This window comes from Bos mutus, chromosome 1, assembly GCF_027580195.1.
Source record: "Bos mutus isolate GX-2022 chromosome 1, NWIPB_WYAK_1.1, whole genome shotgun sequence".
Classification (NCBI taxonomy): domain Eukaryota; kingdom Metazoa; phylum Chordata; class Mammalia; order Artiodactyla; family Bovidae; genus Bos; species Bos mutus.
In genome coordinates, this window is record NC_091617.1 from 109549527 (window position 1) to 109571949 (window position 22423).

The 22423-nt window shown below is 35.7% G+C and overlaps 1 protein-coding gene and 1 non-coding gene across 2 annotated transcripts in view; one reads left to right on the forward strand and one right to left on the reverse strand.

Moving 5' to 3' along the window:
* Window positions 1–22423, reverse strand: part of LEKR1 (leucine, glutamate and lysine rich 1) — a 192128-nt gene that overhangs the window by 125769 nt on the left and 43936 nt on the right. The window contains exons 3-4 of the mRNA XM_005902068.2: window positions 17014–17189; window positions 4642–4827 (exon numbers count right to left, since the gene is read on the reverse strand). Of these exons, the coding sequence (XP_005902130.1) occupies window positions 4642–4827; window positions 17014–17189 (362 nt within the window). The remainder of the gene's footprint in view (window positions 1–4641; window positions 4828–17013; window positions 17190–22423) is intronic.
* Window positions 10981–11053, forward strand: TRNAW-CCA (transfer RNA tryptophan (anticodon CCA)). Its single transcript has one exon. It is a non-coding gene; the product is annotated as a tRNA-Trp (tRNA).

Below are 22423 nucleotides of genomic sequence, written 5' to 3' on the forward strand. Positions count from 1 at the left end.
GTTGCCTGCTTGGAGTCTTCTCACATACTTGAATAAATTATTTATATTGATTGGATAGTAACCCTTTGCATATCATATATGATATAAATTTTTTTCCATCTATTTTTATGTTGTTTGGCAGGTTTTTTAATTCAGATATTCTACATTTTTATAGGCAAAACCTATCAATTTTACTCTTTGTAATTTCTAAAGTGCTGCTTTATCCTCTATAATTAGGGTAAGTTCTATATCTTTTTTTGGTGCTAGTTTTTCCTGTTATTTTTTTCCTATTTAATTTGAGGTTTATTTTGGTGTCTTTGGGTTATTTTGCTTCAGTTATCCCTATCCCACTTATTACATAATTTTGTTTTTCCCATTTGCTAATAACACTTATATTAAAATTGATTCTACTTCTGGATTTTCTATTCTGTTCTAAAAATACACATGGTTATTTTTACAGCTGCTAAACACTCCTATAACAACCTATTCCAAATATGCTAGACCTAGGGAGCTAAACACCGTCCTTGCTTTCCAGACTATTTAAAAATATATTTTCCCAAGATCTGAAATGAGAGCAACCAACACAAAGTAGCAGAAGCAGTAGAGAATTTATTCCAAGATCAACCAGTATTCAGGACCAGAGGAGGTAGGGGATCATGTTGGGTGTCCAGTGTTTCGAGGACATAGCAGCTGCACCCTCTCCAGATGGTTTTGGCGGGGCATGATTAAGGCTGTGTTTCTGGCAGTTCTAGCTTCACAGTTTTCGAACCATCTTCTAACCACGTTCTCAAAGATTCTGAATATCTACATAATATCTTTTCAATAAAATCCTTTGATAATTAATTTCTAGTACTTGCAACTAAGAAATCTCACTAATGCTTATTTTAATCTATTCTGTTTATTTTATATATATGTTTTTTACAAACAAAAAAACATTTTATTAACATTGTTATGGCAATGCCTCCCATGAACTGATGGATCCTCAACAAGTGATGAATCAGAGTGAAACGATTATTGTAAACAGTGCAGACAAAGAATAACCCTAAACCTCAAAAGAAGATGGAAAATCACTTACAAAAAAAGTAAATAAAAATAATATACATTTTTCTGTTTTAAAAAGTACAAATTCTCAAATGGCAGAGGGTGGAAAGCCCCAGGACCTGGCACCCCAGTATCCTTGATGGTTGAGGGGACGGGCCTACTCTGGCTCCTGAAGTTAAATTTAAGCATCCTGGTTCTGCATCTTTTTTACTACTGCTATACAATTTTCATTCCTAATAATTTCTTCAGCACATCAGCTTCACAGTTAACCAGCCTTCATCAAAGTGTTAAGAGCAGAGACTCTCCCATTGTAAGGCTAAAATCTGAGTAAAGAGTGAAGAGACCAGACATGAGAATTTTAAAAAGCCAAATGATGGTGGAACCAGTGACAAACACTCCTTTTAAAATAAGCCTTTCTATTTTTTTTACTACGCTGAAATGTGAACATGCTTTTTCCTATTTTCCTTATTTTCAAACTAGTACAAAATTTGCCTCATCACAGAAATCACCTTGAGCATTTATTAAGAGTACAGCATCTTAGAATCTTGGAGATACTTAATGTGTTTGAACTGATGTGCAAGAATATACACTTTCAATAGGTCCCTTTATTATCTTGCCACACAAATTTCCACAGTTCTGGATATTCTTATGGTCAGGCAATTTTGGAAATTTTTAGCTTCCTTAGCTTTAATTCTGAGAAAACTTGTTAAGCTAATGGTCCATTTTTGTAAGAGGAAAGTGGAGGGTGGAAATTCATCCTCCCCCCCCCTTTTTTTTTTAACACAGAAAAGGAGTTCAGTGTTTTCATATGCCTTTTTGGAACTGAGTGAAATGATTAAAGAGCTAACAAGCTTTGGCCCAACAGAGACCTGAGTTTGAATCTTAGCAGTGTGACCATGGCCTACTTCTCTATGTCTGATAAGAATAATAAAAGCTTACACATTAGAATGGGGCTTCCCAGGTGGCAATAATGGTAAAGATCTGCCTGCCAATGCAGGAGACATAAGATACCTGGGTTCGATCCCTGGGACAGAAAGATCCCCTGGAGAAGGAAATGGCAACCCACTCCAGTATTTTTGCCTGGAGAATCCCACGGACAAGAGGAGCCTGGAGGGCTACAGTCCATAGGGTCACAAAGAATTGGATAGGACTGCGTGTACACATTAGAATACTATGAGGATTAGATGAAAGATGCTTGCTGCTGCTGCTGCTGCTGCTGCTAAGTCGCTTCAGTCGTGCTAGTCAAATGACTGGCAGAGAGGGTTCCTAGTTAGTGAAAATGTTCTCCTTTTCTTCTCTTGTCTTATGTCAGTAAATTACTTCTTTTCTTCAAATATAGAAAGGTAGTTACTTGACTTAACCCTTAACTGCCTGTTACATGCAATATAAGACACATTCTCTAATGTTTTACTGTTCTTTCAAGAAATAAAAACATTTAAGGAAATGGCTTATCTTAGAAATCAGATTTGGAGAAGGCAATGGCACCCTACTCCAGTACTCTTGCCTGGAAAATCCCACGGACGGAGGAGCCTGGTAGGCTGCAGTCCATGGGGTCGCTAAGAGTCGGACACGACTGAGCGACTTCACTTTCACTTTTCACTTTCATGCATTGGAGAAGGAAATGGCAACCCACTCCAGAGTTCTTGCCTGGAGAATCCCAGGGACGGGGCAGCCTGGTGGGCTGCCATCTATGGGGTCGCACAGAGTCGGACACGACTGAAGCGACTTAGCAGCAGCAGAAATCAGATTAAATGATGAAATAAAAGAGAGATAAGAATAATAACCTTTAATTTGGGGGGGACTGCATTTTTTAAGAGTTATTTATAACTATGAAATGTATGTTTTAGCAAATCCATCCTAAATTTGTCCTCCTCTATGAAGTCTGAAATAACAGAATGGCATATTAAGAGTTTTATTTTACATAATTTTATTTAATTTTATCAATGAGGAATATATTCAAGTGGTTCAAAATATTTTGAAAGTATCAAATATACAGTTGAAATTGTTACACTGATGTTTATAACATAAATGTATCTATAATATTACTTTAATATTTTTGTCTTGATTTTGGTAACAGGTTTACCCTGGCTTTATAGGATGAGTTGGGAAATATTTCCAATTTTTCAGTTTTTTAGAAAATATTGTATAAAATTAGGATCCTCCCTTCCTTCAAAGTTGGCAGAAATTGCTTGTAAAATATAATCTAGCTTTTTTCTGATGAGAAAATATTGCTTTGATTTCTTTAATAGTTATAGGAACATTTAATCTTTTTGAGTAAGTTATGGTAAGATATATTTTTCTAATAATATGTCCATCTCATGTAAGATTTCAAAGTTGTTGGCAGCATTCACTTTTCTTTTTACTGCAGTGGACAGAGGAGCCTGGCAGGCTACAGTCCATGGGGTCGCAAAAGAGTCGGACGGGACTTAGTGACTAAACAAAAACAACAACATAGAGCCTGCCAGGCTCCTCTGTCTATGGGATTTCCCAGGCAAGAATACTAGCAGGTAGCCTATCCCTTCCCCAGGAGATCTTCCCAACCCAGGGATCAAACTGGCATCACCTGCATTGCAGGTGGATTCTTTACCACTGAGCCACCTGGAAAGCCCCTAGTACATGCTACCACCTAAAAAAATGTTAGTGTTCTATGTTCTACCCTATTTCAGTGTCTTATGGTTGGTCTAGGGACTAGGTTACCAGCAAACATGTTTTCTAAATGGCTATCTGACTCCAATTCTTTGATGTTCGGAACACCTCCATACAGTGCTAACGGTTTAATTTTGCTAAAACACTTCTTGTGTTGTATCATTCTCCTGATAACCAGTTGTCAATGATTTCTTACTGCCTTCAGGAAAAAGTACAAATCCCCATAGCCTTACTGCTGATATACTCAATGTTCTAAGGTAAACACTTTAAAACCTTGTCCAAGGCTCTCAAAACATAATTTTTTATCTTTTCATTTGGAAAAATGAAGGAACATCTAAAAATTTGGACTTACCTTATATAACAGCATATACTGTATAGTCTTTCAGTATTCTAAACCACCACCCACTGGGGATGATATACAAAAGCAACTCCTACTTTGTTTTCCTGAAATCTCACTGTAATTGAAAAGTCTTTATTGTATTCACTAATACTTGCCACTCTAAATGGCAGATTAGGAATGGGTGATAGCAAACATTTATAACAGAATCAGTTATTGGCATAGTAATAATTAGGTATATTTATAACACAAACTTGGAGAAGGCAATGGCAACCCACTCCAGTACTCTTGCCTGGAAAATCCCATGGACAGAGGAGCCTGGTAGGCTGCAGGCCATGGGGTCGCTGGGAGTCGGACACGACTGAGCCTGTTTCACTTTTCACTTTCATGCATTGGAGAAGGAAATGGCAACCCACTCCAGTGTTCTTGCCTGGAGAATCCCAGGGACGGGGCAGCCTGGTGGGCGGCCGTCTATGGGGTCGCACAGAGTTGGACACGACTGAAGCGACTTAGCAGCAGCAGCATAACACAAACTAGTTAAAACAAGATTTTTGTTGTGATTATAAGAGAAATAAAAATTTATACATTTCCTTATTACAGCTAGTTGCTAACGACAGCAAAACATAATTCTCTTTTACCTAGTACTTCCTTTTGCAAGTCATGGCATCTGGTTTGCAAGTTTACTTCCTGTTGTTTGGATGTCTGAATCTGCTGAGATCTCAATATGGCTGCATCTGACAACAACTTCAGATTTTTCATTTCCTCTTCAAGGCATACATTGTTTCTCTGGGACACTGTCAAACTTTTATTTAGCATCTTTATCTCTGTAAAGAAAATTCAAAGTTTACAAATAGACAACACTGGATCATAAAACATTTTTTTAAAAAAATGATTATTTTATTTTAGAAAATTGATAGTTGAAAGCCAAGATGACTTCTCTGAGAGTATAGAGAGTATAACCAAAAAGTTGAGTTTTAATTTAGTAGTCATTCTGAAAAAGAAAGGAGAAAAAAGACTGTATTGCAAAATGATACAGGAAACCTTTTAGTAGTTTTTTTAAAGCCTTTAAATTGTGTTAAATGACAATCCTGCCTGCTTTTTAAATACTCATATGAATAAATAGCATAATATCTCTGTAATGTTCTAGGTTTTATTGAAATTAAATTGTTTTCTTGGCAACATGATTCAGAAAAGTAAATTTAAATGTGCTAGCATGAGCTGGTTGTGAGGAATTTCTGGGAGATAACTAGGCTATATTCTACACAAATTATGAAGAAAGGTGGTGGGTTGGAGAGAAATAAAAAGAACCAGTGTTTAAAACTAATAAATTTATGGGCAGAAAGTATTAGTTAGTATATCTTAATGATTCTAATAACACTCTCCACTCAAAATGAGACTAGAATTTCATCATAGCAATCACTTCTTATTACTCTATCTACTTAGATTAAGTTTAATAAAAATATGCCTTCACAGCATTATGTAGATTTTAATGTGCTAATTTTATATAATTTTGTGAGAAATTCATAGAACATTTTATCTGTCAGAATGATAATTATCAAGCTCTCCATCAGTCTTTTCAGCACTGCTGCCTTAAATCACCATTAAAACATATAAACACACATGCAATAATAATAAAAAATACTATAAAATTTGTACAACCACAATTAACTGAATTGAAGAAGATGTGATCTACATAAAAATCTGGACAGTCTGCTTTTCTAGAGAGTTCACGTGGCATTCTCTTCCTTGTTTAGCTCATCCTGGACTGTGTGATTGGTTTAGGGTGTGATAGGGTGTCAAAGAAAGGCGGCTTGGTTTACTGGTCTTGGAGCAGAAATAGTAGCCACATGGGCCAGTGAAGACGAGAAGTAGACTTCTATGGGATACACATGGCTGCAGAGGCAACATGGCCAGTAAAAGGTTACAAGAGAAATAAAGCAGTATGCTGAATGGAGCAGAGAGAAGAGAGCATGCCCCAAGGGATGGGGATGAGTAGGATCAGGAATGGTCTAAGGAGAGAAAAGCAAAATGTTTTTCTGTGGGAAGATAGTACATCTGGAAGAAAAAGTGGCACTTAAGGTAGACCAAGGGCATGAACACAAGGGGTCTGGCACCTTCTTCACTTTTGTTCCTAGTCAAAATGGAAAACCTAGATAAAGAATTTGGCAGAGACCAAATAAGTGGGGGTCTATTATATTCCAGGGGGTTCCTTTACATGGGAATTTTTTCCCCTAAGACTAGCTCTATGCTTCTGAAATTTTATGGGTATGTTGCCATTTGTGTGAGGAAAACTACTAACAGTACATAGAGTCTTTAAAAGAATACAGTTGAAGAAAACAAGGAGGTTGCAATTTTTCTTCAGGCCTAAAAAAAATCTTCCTGGGTATTTTTGTAGCCATAAAGGTGGCTTCTTATGGCTGAATAAATTGTACCGTACCCTAAGCATATCTATCTAAGATGAAGTCAGAATGACACTGCAGAGGAGCACACACATGCTGTGACCTATTTATCGTCTGCCAGAATGATACTGGTTAGGTTTGCAGCTGACTCTCTCAGTGTACACTACTATCTGTCTCTAAAATAACTACTCGTGTCAATGTGACTTTCTATTTGATATTAAAAGAATAAGAATCTGCAATAAAATTCATTTGTGAAATATATTTTGACACATGGAAAAGTACAGCAAGATTTAAAAACTAATAGGAGGCACAATGTTTCTAACATGGAATTAGAAGAGTAAACACAATGGGGTCAATTAACTCACCCTTGGCAAACTATACATTCCCTATACCTATGGCAATCCTGGTGTCAAATACTCAATCCTACCTTTGTCATTAATACAACTTCATAATTGTCAGTTATGTGTCCCAATTTGGGATTCAGAAATTATGATTTACTTATTCTGGTCATTGTACCCACTTTATGCTTTCCCTATCTTTTCACTATCCCATGTGCTACCTCTGCCTTGAAATGTTTCCTGACCAGATATGTTACACCAATTACACCATTTCTATGGCATTGATCATATGTAAACATGTGGCCTCCTATTAGACTGCAAGTTATTTTAGGCCAGGGGTAATAGACTCAATGGACATGAATCTGAGCAAACTCCCAGAGTTAGTGGAGGACAGAGGAGCCTGGTGTGTTACAATCCATGAGGTCACAAAGAGTCGGACACGTCTTGGCAACTGAACAACAGTATCTTACTCATTTTTTATTCCTCCTATAATTTCTACTACAATATCGTAGAATTAACAGAAGCTCAATAAATATCTACTAAATGAGTAAAGGCATTATTGAGCAAAGCTTCTAATAGTTTCTAATATACCACATATGTATTTTACCTCTCCCTTCACTTCAGAGGCAAGCATTTTGAGCCCTAAATTATTTAATGTCAGACTTGGTAAGGCAGTAAATACACACATCTAAAAGAAGGAAACATTTTAAATAGGATAAGCACATTAGGCCTATTCTATCTCTAATTTCATCAATCTTACGAAAAGTGTGGATCACAAAAGTTACTATTGAAAAAAGAAGTATATTATTTAAAATGTTTGTGGGGCTTCCCTCATGGCTCAGTTGTAAAGAATCCGCCTGCCAATAGAGGGGACATGAGTTTGATCCCTGGTCCAGGAAGATTCCACACACCGTGGGACAATTAGGCCCATGCACCACAACTACTCAGCCAGCAGTCTAGAGCCTGTGAGCATCGACAACTGAAGCCCATGCACCTAGAGCTTGTGCTATGCAGCAAGAAAAGCCACTGCAATTAGAAGCTCAAGCACCCAGCTCACCAACAACTGGAGAAAGCCCGTGTGTAGCAACCCAGCACAGCCAAAAATAAATAATTAAAAAATAAAATAAAATAAAATGTAATATTGTCCAAGTTTATAGCCAATGGATGTTTTTAGTTTTAAAGTTACTTTAAAGCTTTAAAGTAGGTGTGATATAATTTGCTACCTGATGCAAGTATAATTATTAGTATCAAAATTAATCTCATACAATTTATTTGCCTTGATAAGACTTTTTTGTTGTTCTTAGTCCTGTTAGCTTAGTCAAAGTATCATAAAAATATGTTAAGTAAATAAGCTTTTAGGAAACCTCTATATATAACCTTATCACCAAGGCATACTGATATTAAATAATATTTAAAAACTCTGAAATGCTAGATTTACTATTTAATGTGACATGAAATAGTGAATTAAAATAGTGACTATTTATTTAATGAAGGGATCATAAAACACTATATAGACTAAAAAAAAAAACACCTCTATTTTAATGTGACATGGAATAGTGAATTAAAATAGTGACTATTTAACGAAGGGATCATAAAACACTATATAGATTAAAAAAAAAAAACACCTCTATTTTGAAATAGAGATTTACAGGAAGTTATAAAGAACTGTATGGGAAGGTCCTGTGCTGCTTTTATTCCTCCTCTTCCCATACTCACATTGTGTATAACTACAGTACTCTATCAAAACTAAGAAACTGATCCTGGTAAAATCCACAGAATTAATTCAGATTTGACCATCTATACACACCTTTATTTGTGTGTGTGTGCGCACACACATGCACATATGCGTAGCTCTCTGCAATTTTATCACATATGTAGGTTTATATAATTATTCATACCAATACGATCAAAATACAGGATTATTCTATCACCATAAAGTTACCCTGCTATCCCTTTATAGCCACACCTACTCCTATCCCCACCAGCTGTAATCGCTGGCAACAACTAGTTTGTTCTCCTTCTCTAGAATTTTATTTCAAGAATGCTATATAAATAGACTTATAATATGTAACCTTTTTGAGGCTAGATTTTTTTTCACTCAGCCTAGTCCCTTGAGCATGTATTAATAATCTATTTATTTTTTATTATTGAGTAGTATTCCATGTTATGGACAAAGGACAGTTTGTTCATTCATTGAAGGACATTTGGGTTATTTCCAGTTTGAGCTATTATGAATAAAACTGCTATGAAAACGCATGTACAGGTATTTTCATGAACTTAGATTTTTATTTCTTTTGGATAAATGCTTAAAAGCGCAACTGCTGGGTCATGTGTTAAGTGCATTATTAGCTTTAGAGGAAACTGTAAAGTTATTTTCTAGAATGGCTATTCCATGTCACATTCTCACCAGCAATATTGAGTGATTTGGTTTCTTTTCTCCTTGCCAACACTTCTATACTCAATTAAAATTTTAGACATTGTAAGAGATATTTCATAGTATCTCATCATGGTTTTAATTTGCATTTCCCTCAGCCTTCTTCACAGTCCAACTCTCACATCCATACATGACCACTGGAAAAACCAGAGCCTTGACTAGACGGACCTTTGTTGGCAAAGTAATGGCTCTGCTTTTCAATATGCTATCTAGGTTGGTCATAACTTTCCTTCCAAGGAGTAAGCGTCTTTTAATTTCATGGCTGCAATCACCATCTGCAATGATTTTGGAGCCCAAAAAAATAAAGTCTGACACTGTTTCCACTGTTTCCCCATCTATTTCCCATGAAGTGATGGGACCAGATGCCATGATCTTCGTTTTCTGAATGTTGAGCTTTAAACCAACTTTTTCACTCTCCTCTTTCAGTTTCATCAAGAGGCTTTTTAGTTCCTCTTCACTTTCTGCCATAAGGGTGACGTCATCTGCATATATGAGGTTATTGAGGGTCGCAAAGAGTTGGACACGACTGAGCGACTGAACTGAACTGAATGACTAATGATGCTAAACATTTTTTCTGTGCTTATTTGCCACCTGCATATCTTCTTCAATGAAATTTCTGCTCATGTATTTTGCCCATTTTCTAACTGAACTATTTTTCTGATGTAGAGCTTTGAAAGTTTTAAAAAAAAATAAATTCTAGATAAAAGCCCTTTGCCAGATATGTATTTTCTCCAGTCTGTAACTTGCCTTTCCATCCTTTTAACAGGGTCTTTCACAGAGGAAAAGTTCTTAATTTTGCTGGGGTCCACTCTATCAGTTTTTCCTTTTATGTATATGCTTTTCAGTCTAAGAATGCGAGGTTACAAAGATTCTCCTTTTTCCCTAAAAGTTTAATAACTTTATCTTTTACAGTTAAAATTATGTTTCATTTTGAGTTAATTTTTATATAAGGTATGAGGTTCAGATCAAAGTCTTTGATACCCAGAACCATCCAGCCTTTGTTGAAAAGGCTAGACTATCTTTCCTCTGCTGTGCATCCTTGTCAAAAACCTTATCACTCTTATCAAGAACCACTTGGGCTGTACAAAACAAATAAATTACAGGGATATGCTGCAAAACACAGGGAATATAGTGAACTTTTTATAATAACTGTAAATGGAATATAAACTTTAAATATTGTGAATCACTATGTTATATACCTGAAACTATATATAATATTGTACATCAACTATATCTCAAAAAAAATACCTTGTTAAACATATTTGTATGGATCTAAATAAATACATACACATATATATTTAGTTTCAAATTTTAATTATGAAATAACTGACATACATCACTGTATAAGTCTCAGGTATACACTATGATGGTCTAATCTATACTTATTGTGAAATGATTACAATAGGTTTAATAATATCCATAGTTTCATATAGATACAATAAAAAGAATAACAATTTTCTCCTTGTGATAAGAACTCTCAAGATTTACTCTCTTAACAAATTTCCTACATATCATAGAGCAGTGTTAAACTTTAACAGTCTTACTTCAACTCCCCTTCTCCCTCCCCTCGATCCCACATCTGATAACCACAAATCTAATCTCTTTCCTATGCATCTGGTTAGTAGCTTTTCTTGTTTATTTTTTGTTTTTTTAGGTTCTACATATAAGAAGATCATACAGTTTTTATCTTTCTCTGGCTTATTTCACTTATCATAACCTCTTTAAGGTCAATTCATGTTGTTCCAAATGGCAGGATTTCAGTTTTTATGGCTGAATAATATCCAATTATATAAATATATATGGGCTTCCCTGGTGGCTCAGAGGTTAAAGCGTCTGCCTCCAATGCAGGAGACCCGGGTTCGATCCCTGAGTCAGGAAGATCCCCTGGAGAAGGAAATGGTAACCCACTCCAGTATTCTTGCCTGGAGAATTCCATGGACAGGGGAGCCTGGCGGGCTACAGTCCATGGGGTCTCAAAGAGTCGGACACGACTGAGCGACTTCACTTCTTCTTCATATGTATATATATAATTTATAATATATAATATTATATGATATATAATATTGTGTTATATATATCTCACAATTTCTTTATCCATTCACCTATTAACAGAAACGTAGGTTATTTCCATGTCTTGGACATGTTTGCATGTATTGTAAATAATGCCACTATGAACAAGGGAGTACAGATATATTTCGGAGTTAGTGTTTTCATTTTCTTTGGAGATATATATATATATATATACACACAGAGAGAGAGAGAGAGAGAAAGGCTTCCCTGGTGGCTCAGATGGTAAAGCATCCACTTGCAATGCGGGAGACCTGGGTTGGGAAGATCCCCTAGACGAGGGCATGGCAACCCATTCCAGTATTCTTGCCTGGAGAATCTCCATAGACAGAGGAGCCTGGTGGGCTACAGCCCATGAGGTCACAAAGAATTGGACATGACTGCACGACTAAACCAGTACACCACATATATATACATATATTTAAACTATAGGTGAAGAGCATTAATTTTGTTCCATTATTTAGGAGAAAATCTACAAGACAACCAAATGAACATTTCTGTAGGATAAGTGAAAATCTAATACAACAGAAGGAACATAGACTTTAGAATAAAAAGAATAAAATAATAGAAGCTGACATATCTTGATTTTTACTGTCATAGGCATATTGTGGTGTGTGTGTGCATGTGCATTTTACAGATGATGACAATGAGGTCCAGAGATTTTGTAAGTGGTAGAGTCAGTATGTGAACTTTGGCTCTCTGACTCAAGAGCCCTGCCAGTAGGATTTCTGCGTGCGTGCTAAGTTGCTTCAGTTATGTCTGACTCTTTGCAACCCCATGGACTGTAGCCCAGTAGGCTTCTCTGTCCGTGGGATTCTCCATTTACCTTTAAATATTTGGGATTCCCTGATAGTTCAGTTGGTAAAGAATCTGCCTACATTGCAGGAGACCCCAGTTTGATTCTTGGGTCGGGAAGATCTCCTGGAGAAGGGATAGGCTACCCACTCCAGTATTCTTGGGCTTCCCTTGTGGCTCAGCTGGTAAACAATACACCTGCAATGCAGGATCCCTGGGTTGGGAAGATCCCCTGGAGAAGGGAAAGACTACTCACTCCAGTATTCTGGCCTGGAGAATCCATGGACTGTATATTCCATGGTGCCGCAAAGAGTCGGACACAACTGAGTGACTTTCACTTTTCTTTTTTCATACATATTAAAGTATAAACAATTATATATTTTTTAAAGTAAAATGTTAAAAATTGTTAGTTTTGCAGCTGAAAACATGGTTGTTATAATAGTTATCTGTATTTGTCTAAATTTAATCCTCAAAATTAAGTAAAAAATTTAGGAGTACTTTATTATCATACACAATTCACCTCTAAAGGCACACATCATATAATAAAATTAGCTGAAGTTGTTATACAGTTAGGATGCTTTCTTTTCTCTAACATTTAATGAAAAAAAAATTAAAATACACAGAAAAGTTGGAAGTATTGAACCAAATATACACAACACCTAGATTCTTCAATTAACATTTTACTATATTTGCTTTATCACATAGCTACTCATCTATTCAACTTACATTTTTATGCATTTCAAGATAAGTCAATATATTTGATTCCCTAAACACATTATTAACTAGCATTAAATATAGATTTCTAATTTTTTAATGGAATTTTACCTATAAAGAAATGCACAAACCTCAAATGTATCATTAGATTAGTTTTGAAGAATGCATCCATCGTGTAACCCAAACCTCTGTCAAAATAGAAAGCATTACTGTCACCACAAAAAGTGCCTTCATGTCCCTTTGAGTCAATCTTCCCCTCTGAGATAACTAGTGTTGCTTCTGTCTTTTTTCCCAACTGTAGATCAGTTTTGCCTATTCTAGAACATTATATAAATGGAATCTTACAATATGCAATTATTTGTATAAGGTTACTTTCAGGCAGCATAATATTTCTGATGCTTATCCAGGTTACTGCATTACTATAGTCCATTTTATATTCCACTGTTTGTTCAGTTGTTGTTTATTTTTACATAATCCATTCTAGTGATGTACTTCTAGGCTTTTACCATAAGGCTATTTTGAATAAAGCTTGAATAAAGTTACTGAATATTTTTATGAACATATGCTTTCATTTGCGGGACATGATAAATTCCAAAGAGAAGAATTTCAGTGTTATCAGACAGACGTATCTTTAGTTTTATTAAAAAATTATCAGATCTTTTTTCAAAGTGACTATAGCATTTTATACTTTGATCAATTTGTATGAAAGTTTTTTTTTTGTTGTATGAAAGTTTCCGTTGCCCTGTTCACCAAAATTTGCTGCTGTCAAGTCTTTTTCACTTTAACCTAGTGGGTATGTACAGGTATCTCACTGGTTTCAATTTGCATTTCCCTAATGACTCACAATGCTAAGTACCATTTCACGTCCTTATTGGTCATTGGTATATCTTTTCTTGTAAAGTGTTCTACTCAAATCTTTTAGGCATTTTTGATTGGATTGTTTGTCCTTTTACTATTGACTTGTAGGTGTTCTTTATGTAATCTGGACAGCAGTCCTTTGTCACAGATTTTTTGAATATTTTCTATCTGAGATTTACCTATTCATTTTCCTAATGTATCTATTGATGAGTGGAAGTTTTTAATTTTGATGAAGTCTAATTAATCAATTTTTTTGGTAGTTCTTACTTCTGTCCTCTGAGACAACTTTATTTACTATCAATTCATGAAGATATTTTGGTGTTCCTTGTTTTAGCTTTTATATTTAACTCTGATATATCCTGAATTAATTTTTATGTACAATGTGATGTAGGAGTCAAAGTATATTTTCCCACATCAGTATTTAGTTGTTCCAGCACAATTTGTTGAAAGACTTTCTTTTCCCATTGAATTGTTTTGGTGCCTTGTCAAAAGTGAAATGGTCATATCAACAGGTGTCATTTACAAGGCTATTTTGTTTCACTGATCTATTGTTGATTCATATGCCAGTATTACAGTGACTTGTTTACTGTGATTTTATAATAAATCTTAAGTTGGGTGATGTTAATTATCCATTATTATTAGCTTTTTAATAGCTTTTGGTGTTTTAGTGGTTGATATAGAGATTATACATCCTTAACTTCTTAGTCTACATATATTGAATACTGCACCATGTCACATAAAATACAAAAGCGTGCAACTATATGGATCTATTACCCCATCCTTCTGTTCTTTATGCTCCAGTTGTCATGTTAAAACTTAAATGAAAATAATTTATGAGCCCCAGAGTATAGTGTTATAATTCTTACTTTAAATGAGCGTAGACATTTTTCAATTTAAAGGAAAAAGGAATTTCATATTTACTGATATTTATTACTTATAGTATATTTTAATCCTTTCCTGTTCATTTTTTTCAATGTATATCTCTCTTCTTCAAATTGAATAATTTCAATTGATCTATCTTAAAATTCACTGATTCTTTCTTTGGTAATCACAATATGATATAAAAGTCTATCCAGTAGATTTTTTTAAAATTTTATTTTATTTTTAAACTTTACATAATTGTATTAGTCTTGCCAAATATCAAAATGAATCCGCCACAGGTATACATGTGTTCCCCATCCTGAACCCTCCTCCCTCCTCCCTCCCCATACCATCCCTCTGGGGTAAACTTCCCAGACTTCTGGGTCGTCCCAGTGCACTAGCCCCAAGCATCCAGTATCGTGCATCGAACCTGGACAGGCCTCTCGTTTCATGCATGATATTTTACATGTTTCAATGCCATTCTCCCATTTAGATATTATATTTTTAAATTCTTGACTTTCCAATGTTTAGTAGTTTTTTGCTGAGATTTTCTATCTTTTCATTCATTATTAGCTTATTTTCCTCTATGTCACTGAATATAGTTAATGGCTGATTTGAAATCCTAGTCAGTTAATTATGTCATCTAGTCCAGTTCAAGGCTGGTCTGTATTGACTGTCTACTCTTGAGTATAAGGCATCTTCTCATTTCTTATCCTAAATGCTATGGATGTTATGTTATGGAGATGCTGGATTCTATTATGCTCCTCTAGAGTATTGATTTTTTTTTTTTTTTTTTTTGTTTTTTGTTTTAGTGGGCTTCCCCAATGGCTCAGTAGGTAAAGAATCTGCCTGCAATGCAAGAGACATGGTTTCTATCCCTGGGTCAGGAAGATCCCCTGGAGGAAAGCATGACAACCCACTCTAGTAGTCTTGCCTTAACAAGTAGTTAACTTGGCTGAACTCAAATACTTAAGACTGTTTCTCCTTAGGGTAAGTAGCAGTAATGTCAGTTTAACCTTAGATGAGCTGTTTAAAGTCTATTTCAGGGATAAGCCAGAGATCTGGGAAGAATTTATAAGCGAAAGTTGAGCTCTCTTTCTATCTCTTTTTGAGGGTATCCTCGCACTTCTCAAAGCTAGGGCTGCCTTGATAGCTATCCACAAGTTTTCAAACCAAAAAGACAACAGATTTTATCAAAGTTTTAGCTTCCCTGCATGGATTAGATTGTACACTGCCCTCAATCTAACAGTCATTTAATAAACACCAAAACAAACAACAACAACAAACAGGGAATTCAACCAGTGCTATTCTCTTCTTTTAATTAAAAAAATAATATATTTTTTTAGATCAGTTTTAAATTGATAGCAAAATTAAGCAGAAAGTACAGAGAATTCCCATGTACTCTCTGCCCCCGACATATGCATGGCTTCTCCACCATCAACATCCTGCCCCAGAGTGGTACATTTTTTTACAATTAATGAACCTGCACTGGCACATCATTATCATAAATCTATAATTTACATTAAGGGTACACTCTCAGTGATGTAGTTCTATGGGTTTTGACAAAATGTATAAAGACACATATTCACCATTATAGTAGCACACAAAATAGTTTCACTGCTCTAAAACCCTCATGCTCTACCTATTATCCTTCCCTCTTATCCTGGCAACCACTGATTTCTTTACTATCTCCACAGTCTTACCTTTTCCAGAACATCATATAGTTGGAATCATCCAGTGTATGGCCTTTTTAGATTGGCTTTTTTCAAACAGTAATTAGCTGCTACTGCTGCTGCTGCTGCTGCTGCTGCTGCTAAATCACTTCAGTCATGTCCGACTCTGTGCGACTCCACAGACGGAAGCCCACCAGGCTCCCCCATCCCTGGGATTCTGGCAAGAACACTGGAGTGGGTTGCCATTTCCTTCTCCACAGTAACAGACCTTCTTTCAATTTTTCTTCTTTCAATTTCAATTGAAAGTGAAAAGTGAAAGTGAAGTCGCTCAGTCGTGTCGGACTCCTAGCCACCCCGTGGACTGCAGCCCACCAGGCTCCTCCCTCCATGGGATTTTCCAGGCAAGAGAACTGGAGTAGGGTGCCATTGCCTTCTCCACAGTAACAGACCTTCTTTCAATTTTTTTTAATGTTTCTTCCATGTGTTTAGACTTGGTCACTCTCCAGTGTTCTCAAGTAGCAATTTTGTCCAGAATTTATAGTTGTTATCTGTGGGAAATCTGATCTAATTAGATCTAATCTGATCAGTCATTAACAGAAGAAAAAGTTTTAAAATACAAATTTGTACACTTAACAGGGATAACCAGACTTCTAGTCACTGTTCAAGACTGACATATCAGAGCTTATCTTAGATCAGGCCTATAATTATTGAATTTTGGGACTGGAATAGATTTTAATGGTCATCTAAAGAAATAATAGGTTTAAAATTAATCATAATTCCCATCACATAAAATGAAATATCATTATTCCATTACTTATGATCTGCAATTTACAAAAGAAGGATGGTTATATTTTAAATATATTTAACAAACCTGTCAAGGCTGTTTCACTTATTGATTTAATTTGTAGAAAAACCTCTCTCTTCAGTGAAGTCCAGTTTTTAAAATGATCATATATTTCATTTTTAATGCTGTTTAGCTCCCTTTTAGTAAAAGCAAGTAATGCAAGAGTCTTAGTCCAGAAATATTTGTATTCCATCAATCTCTGACTGTAAAGTAGTAAAGAAAAAATTAGGATTTAAAAAAATAGCAGGCATAATAACAAATATTTTTTTAAAAAATTTCTTTGAAAAATGGTTTTACAGTAACTATATAATCTACAGTTCAAATGGAGACAATTTTGAAAGTGAAAGGAGGTGCTATCTACATTATGCTGAGATAACATATAAATGGGATATTCCAGAAAGACTGAGGTAATATGATCATCCCAGTTCATTTCCACTGTGTTATTATTTTCAACTATAAATTAAAGATAGCTAACTATCCTCTTATAATTAACAGCAAACATTTGAAGAAAATTAAGTCAAAAGTGACTCAGTCACTGAGCCTAAAAGAGAATCTCAAATTTGTAGACAACATTCTCCTGTGCTATGGCCTTATAGGCAGTGTAAAACATGGGGTAATAATAAGTGAAACCTTTTAAGTGACTGATCCAGTGCTTCTGCTTCATCAAATGCCACAACTCAAAGTAACCACATGTGTTTTGCCATCCCAATGATTTTTATTACTTCAGATGTCCTGGCTAACGTTTACCTAACAAATCAAGCAAGATGCAGACAGATCTGAGTGTTATCAGAAAAAGAAGAGGACTGAAGCCATGGCAGTTAATTATTTTGTTAATATTTATCTAAGTAGACTAAGACCTATTACACAGAGAGTGTATCTGTCTTGTTCATCACAGTCTCCCTAGCACTTAGCACAGTACCTACCACATAGTATATACTCAACACATACTGATGAATGAATGAATGATTGAAAAAAAATCACTCAGTTGAGGGATAAAGAAGTAAGAAGTAAAGAAGTACTGAGGACAAAATACTGGGCAACACCAGTATTTATGGGAATAAAACAGAGTACAATCTCTCAAAGGAGATGAGATAGGAGCAATCAGTGTGTCAAAAAACAAAAACAAAAACAAACCAAAAGGATAATGTCTGAAAGGCCAGGGGTAAGAGAATTTAAAGAAAGAGTAGTGGTCAGTATTTAAGTCCTCAGATAAAGGCTAAAAAGTCCATTATGTCTGGTATTGAGGAGGCCTTTGGTGATTTCAGCGATATCAGGTAGGAAAAGACTGAGCAGTAAAGCAGAAATGAGGAAATAGTTATGTGGTACCAGCAATCAAGAACCTTGACTGAGGCAACAGGAGAGAAAGAAGAAAATCCACAGTAGAATAGTTTGTTAGGATGGGAGACATCGGAGTGTGTACATAGCTGAGTAGGAGTGCAGTCACAGAGACTAAAACACATGCAAGAGATGTGATCACCTCTTGTGCAAAGAGCTAGAAAGGACAGATGTAAAACAAAGGCTGAAAGATTAGCCTTTGTTAGGAAGAAGGGTGGTGTCATTTTGTGTGGTCAATTACTAAGGTCCATGTGAGTGACCAAAAGCCACAGGGGATCCTCAATCAGCATGCAGACCTCAGAGCTAAGAGAGACGTTGATTTCAAAAAAAAAGAAATCAAAGGAAAGGGTGGGGTGAGGGAGGGATGGATTGGGAGGTTGGGTTAGCAGATGCAAGCTATTGCTCTAGAACAGATAAAAATAGCACAGGGAACTATATTCAATATCCTGAGATAAACCATAATGGAAAAGAATACAAAAAAAGAATGTATACATATATATATAGGTAATTGAGTCACTTTCCTTTATAACAGAAATTAACACAACACTGTAAATCACTCAAACCTCATTTAAAAAACAAAAAATCAAAGAAAGAGTCCATATAGATCACTAAATCAAGGGGCCCAATAGTGAGAATGGGGTTTTGAACATAAAGCCAGTAAGTGGTAAGAAAAAGAGACAAGAACTATGAACTAAGTAAAGATTAAGGGACTAATGGGCCCAATGTAAGGTGCTGGGAGCAAGCAATGTACCTGGGGGTCAAGGCCTAGAGAGATATTTAATAGAAGAAAGACTGGATGTGGATGCATGTGCTTCTGCAGGGTAAAGGGCAGGAAACAGAAAATTCAACCTTCTTAAATAAGAGCATTTCCATCACATTTTGTAGAGCCTAGATCTTACATGATCAGTGTGGATAGAAGGATGGCTTTGGTCTAAAAGATGACTACAAAAATTAGGTTTAAAAGTGTGTACTTATTTGTAGATTGAGAAAAATCATTATAAAAACAATTGTAAAAGTTAATAAATCCCATCAATATCACAAAATACTGAAACAGGATATAACTTTTAAGTAACAGCTCTATAATACTTATCGCCTACAATTTTTGGCTACATGCTTTACAAGCACCTTTTCATATGAGAACCACTGTATAATAATACTTTATGCAGAGAGAATATAAAAATTATACAGCTTTTCATCTAGCATGGCCATTAGTTTTATTTTCAGTGGTAATTTAGAAAGATTCTTTTAGCTTTATAGTCCATTATTGGAAATACCATTTAAATATTAAGCATTGTCAAATTTGGAAAAATCCTTACGAAAACCTTTCATATATGATAAATTTTTGGAATTTCAAGTTTTATCAGAAAATGACATCTTAAATTATATTTGAAATGATGAAACTCATAAACCAGTTTATCTCAGATGTCCTGAAATAGCATACCATGATTCTATGCTATATTCAGCAATGTTAGCAGCTTTTGTCAAATCAGCAAGAAACTTAAATCTTTCTCCCCAATGTATTCAAATTTTGAACGCCTCTTCATTGAATGGATTACAAAATAATCCAAGAAATTTTACTGAAAATGTATCTCTTATGACATAATCTAAAAAGAAGTTAAAATTTGTTTCTTCATGACAGAATAATTTCTATTGTTTAAATTGTTCATCTTCATTGCTTTTATTTCATTAATTTAAAAAATTTCATATACACCCTGATTTTTAATCTTCAATGTCTTACTTGTGTAATTAAAGCAGTCTAAAATGTCTTTCTAAATGGCAGTTACAATGTATATTCCCAATTTGACTTTCCCTTTCAGATCCTCCAAATGCCAGTGACTATCCCAAAGTAAGATAAGGGAAATCATAACGCAGAGACAGAGTTTTTATAATTTAAATTTATCCTACAATTTAAAACCAACCTACTTTTGCCAGGGGCACTACCAGAAACTTGGTGGCGGGGGGGCTTTGAAACGTAAGTATCATTTGAGTCACAGGAAATATGCCTGTATTGATAACTTTCAATTCTCTTCATGAAATATATAAGGCAAGACACATAGCTGCTGAGAGATAAGTAGCACAAAGAATTTTAAGCAGAATATTGAAGATTTAGAATAGTATGGGGGAAATTGAGGACCTGGTGTTTAACAACCTATATGTAGGTATAAAGATGAGGATTTTAAGGGTAAATAAGCAGCGGTAAAAGTAGCTGGAGTATTGGTAAAGTCCTTTATAAAGAACAATTGAACATGAAAACAAGATGAATTTAGATCCTTACTTTACATCATTCACAAAAGTTAAAATGGATCACTGACTTAAATTTAAGACCTAAAACTCTAAAACCTTTAGAACAAACTCCTGGAAAAAATCTTGTGACCTTTGGTTAAGCAGAGTTCTTAGATACATTACCAAAAGCACAATCCATAAAAGAGAACATTGATTAAATTGTATTCCACTGAAAATAACAACTTTCGTTCTTCAAAAACACACAATTATGAAAATGAAAAGATATGCCACAGTCTGGGAGAAAAATTTGCAAATCATATTTCAAATAACAGACTTGTACCCAGAACATACAAAGAACTCTTACAATCTGATAACAATAAAACCAACCAGTGAAAAAATAGACAAAATATTTTAATATATTTCAGCAAATAACCATACAAATGGTTAATAAACACATGAAAAGATGCCCAACACCATCAGTCATTTTGGAAACACGTATCAAAACACAATGAAGTACCATTTCACAGCTTCTAGAATGGCTATTTCTTTGGAAGGAATGATGCTGAAGCTGAAACTCCAGTACTTTGGCCACCTCATGTGAAGAGTTGATTCATTGGAAAAGACTCTGATGCTGGGAGGGATTGGGGGGCAGGAGGAGAAGGGAACGACAGAGGATGAGATGGCTGGATGGCATCACTGACTCGATGGACGTGAGTCTGGGTGAACTCCGGGAGTTGGTGATGGACAGGGAGGCCTGGTGTGCTGTGATTTATGGGGTCACAAGGAGTCGGACATGACTGAGCAACTGAACTGAACTGAGAATGACTATTGGCAAGAACAAAGAAAAAGTAGAATCTTCATTTCTGGTAGGAATATAGGTACAGCCACTTTGCAAAATAGTTTGGAGGATTCTTAAAAGTTAAATATCAATTTACTATCAGTTCAGTTCAGTTCAGTAGCTCAGTCATGTCTGACTCTTTGCGACCCCATGAACCGAAGCACGCCGGCCTCCCTGTCCATCACCAACTCCCAGTGTTTACCCAAACTCCTGTCCATTGAGTCGGTGATGCCATCTAACCATCTCATCCGCTGTCCTCCCCTTCTCCGCCTGCCTTCAATCTTTCCCAACATCAGGGTCTTTTCAAATGAGTCAGCTCTTCGCATCAGGTGGCCAAAATATCAGAGTTTCAGCTTCAAAATCAGTGTGTCTAGTGAACACCCAGGACTGGGCTCCTTTAGGATGGACTGGTTGGATCTCCTTGCAGTTCAAGGGAGCTCTCAAGAGTCTTCTCCAAAACCACAGTCCAAAAGCATCAATTCTTTGGCGCTCAGCTTTCTTTATACTCCAACTCTCACATCCATACATGACTACTGGAAAAACCATAGCCTTGACTAGACGAACCTTTGTTGACAAACTAATGTCTCTGCTTTTTAATATGCTGTCTAGGTTGGTCATAACTTTCCTTCCAAGGAGTAAGCGTCTCTTAATTTCATGGCTGCAGTCACCATCTGCAGTGATTTTGGAGCCCAAGAAAATAAAGTCTGACACTGTTTCCATTGTTTCCCCATCTCTTTCCCATGAAGTGATGGGACTGGATGCCATGATCTTAGTTTTCTGAATGTTGAGCTTCAAGCCAACTTTTTCACTTTCTTCTTTCATTTTCATCAAGAGGCTCTTCAGTTCTTCTTCACTTTCTGCCATAAGGGTGGTGTCATCTGCATATCTGAGGTTATTGAGATTTCTCCCGGCAATCTTGATGCCAGCTTGTGTTTCTTCCAGTCCAGCGTTTCTCATGATGTACTCTGCATATAAGTTAAATAAGCAGGGTGACAATATACAGCCTTGACGTACTCCTTTTCCTATTTGGAACCAGTCTGC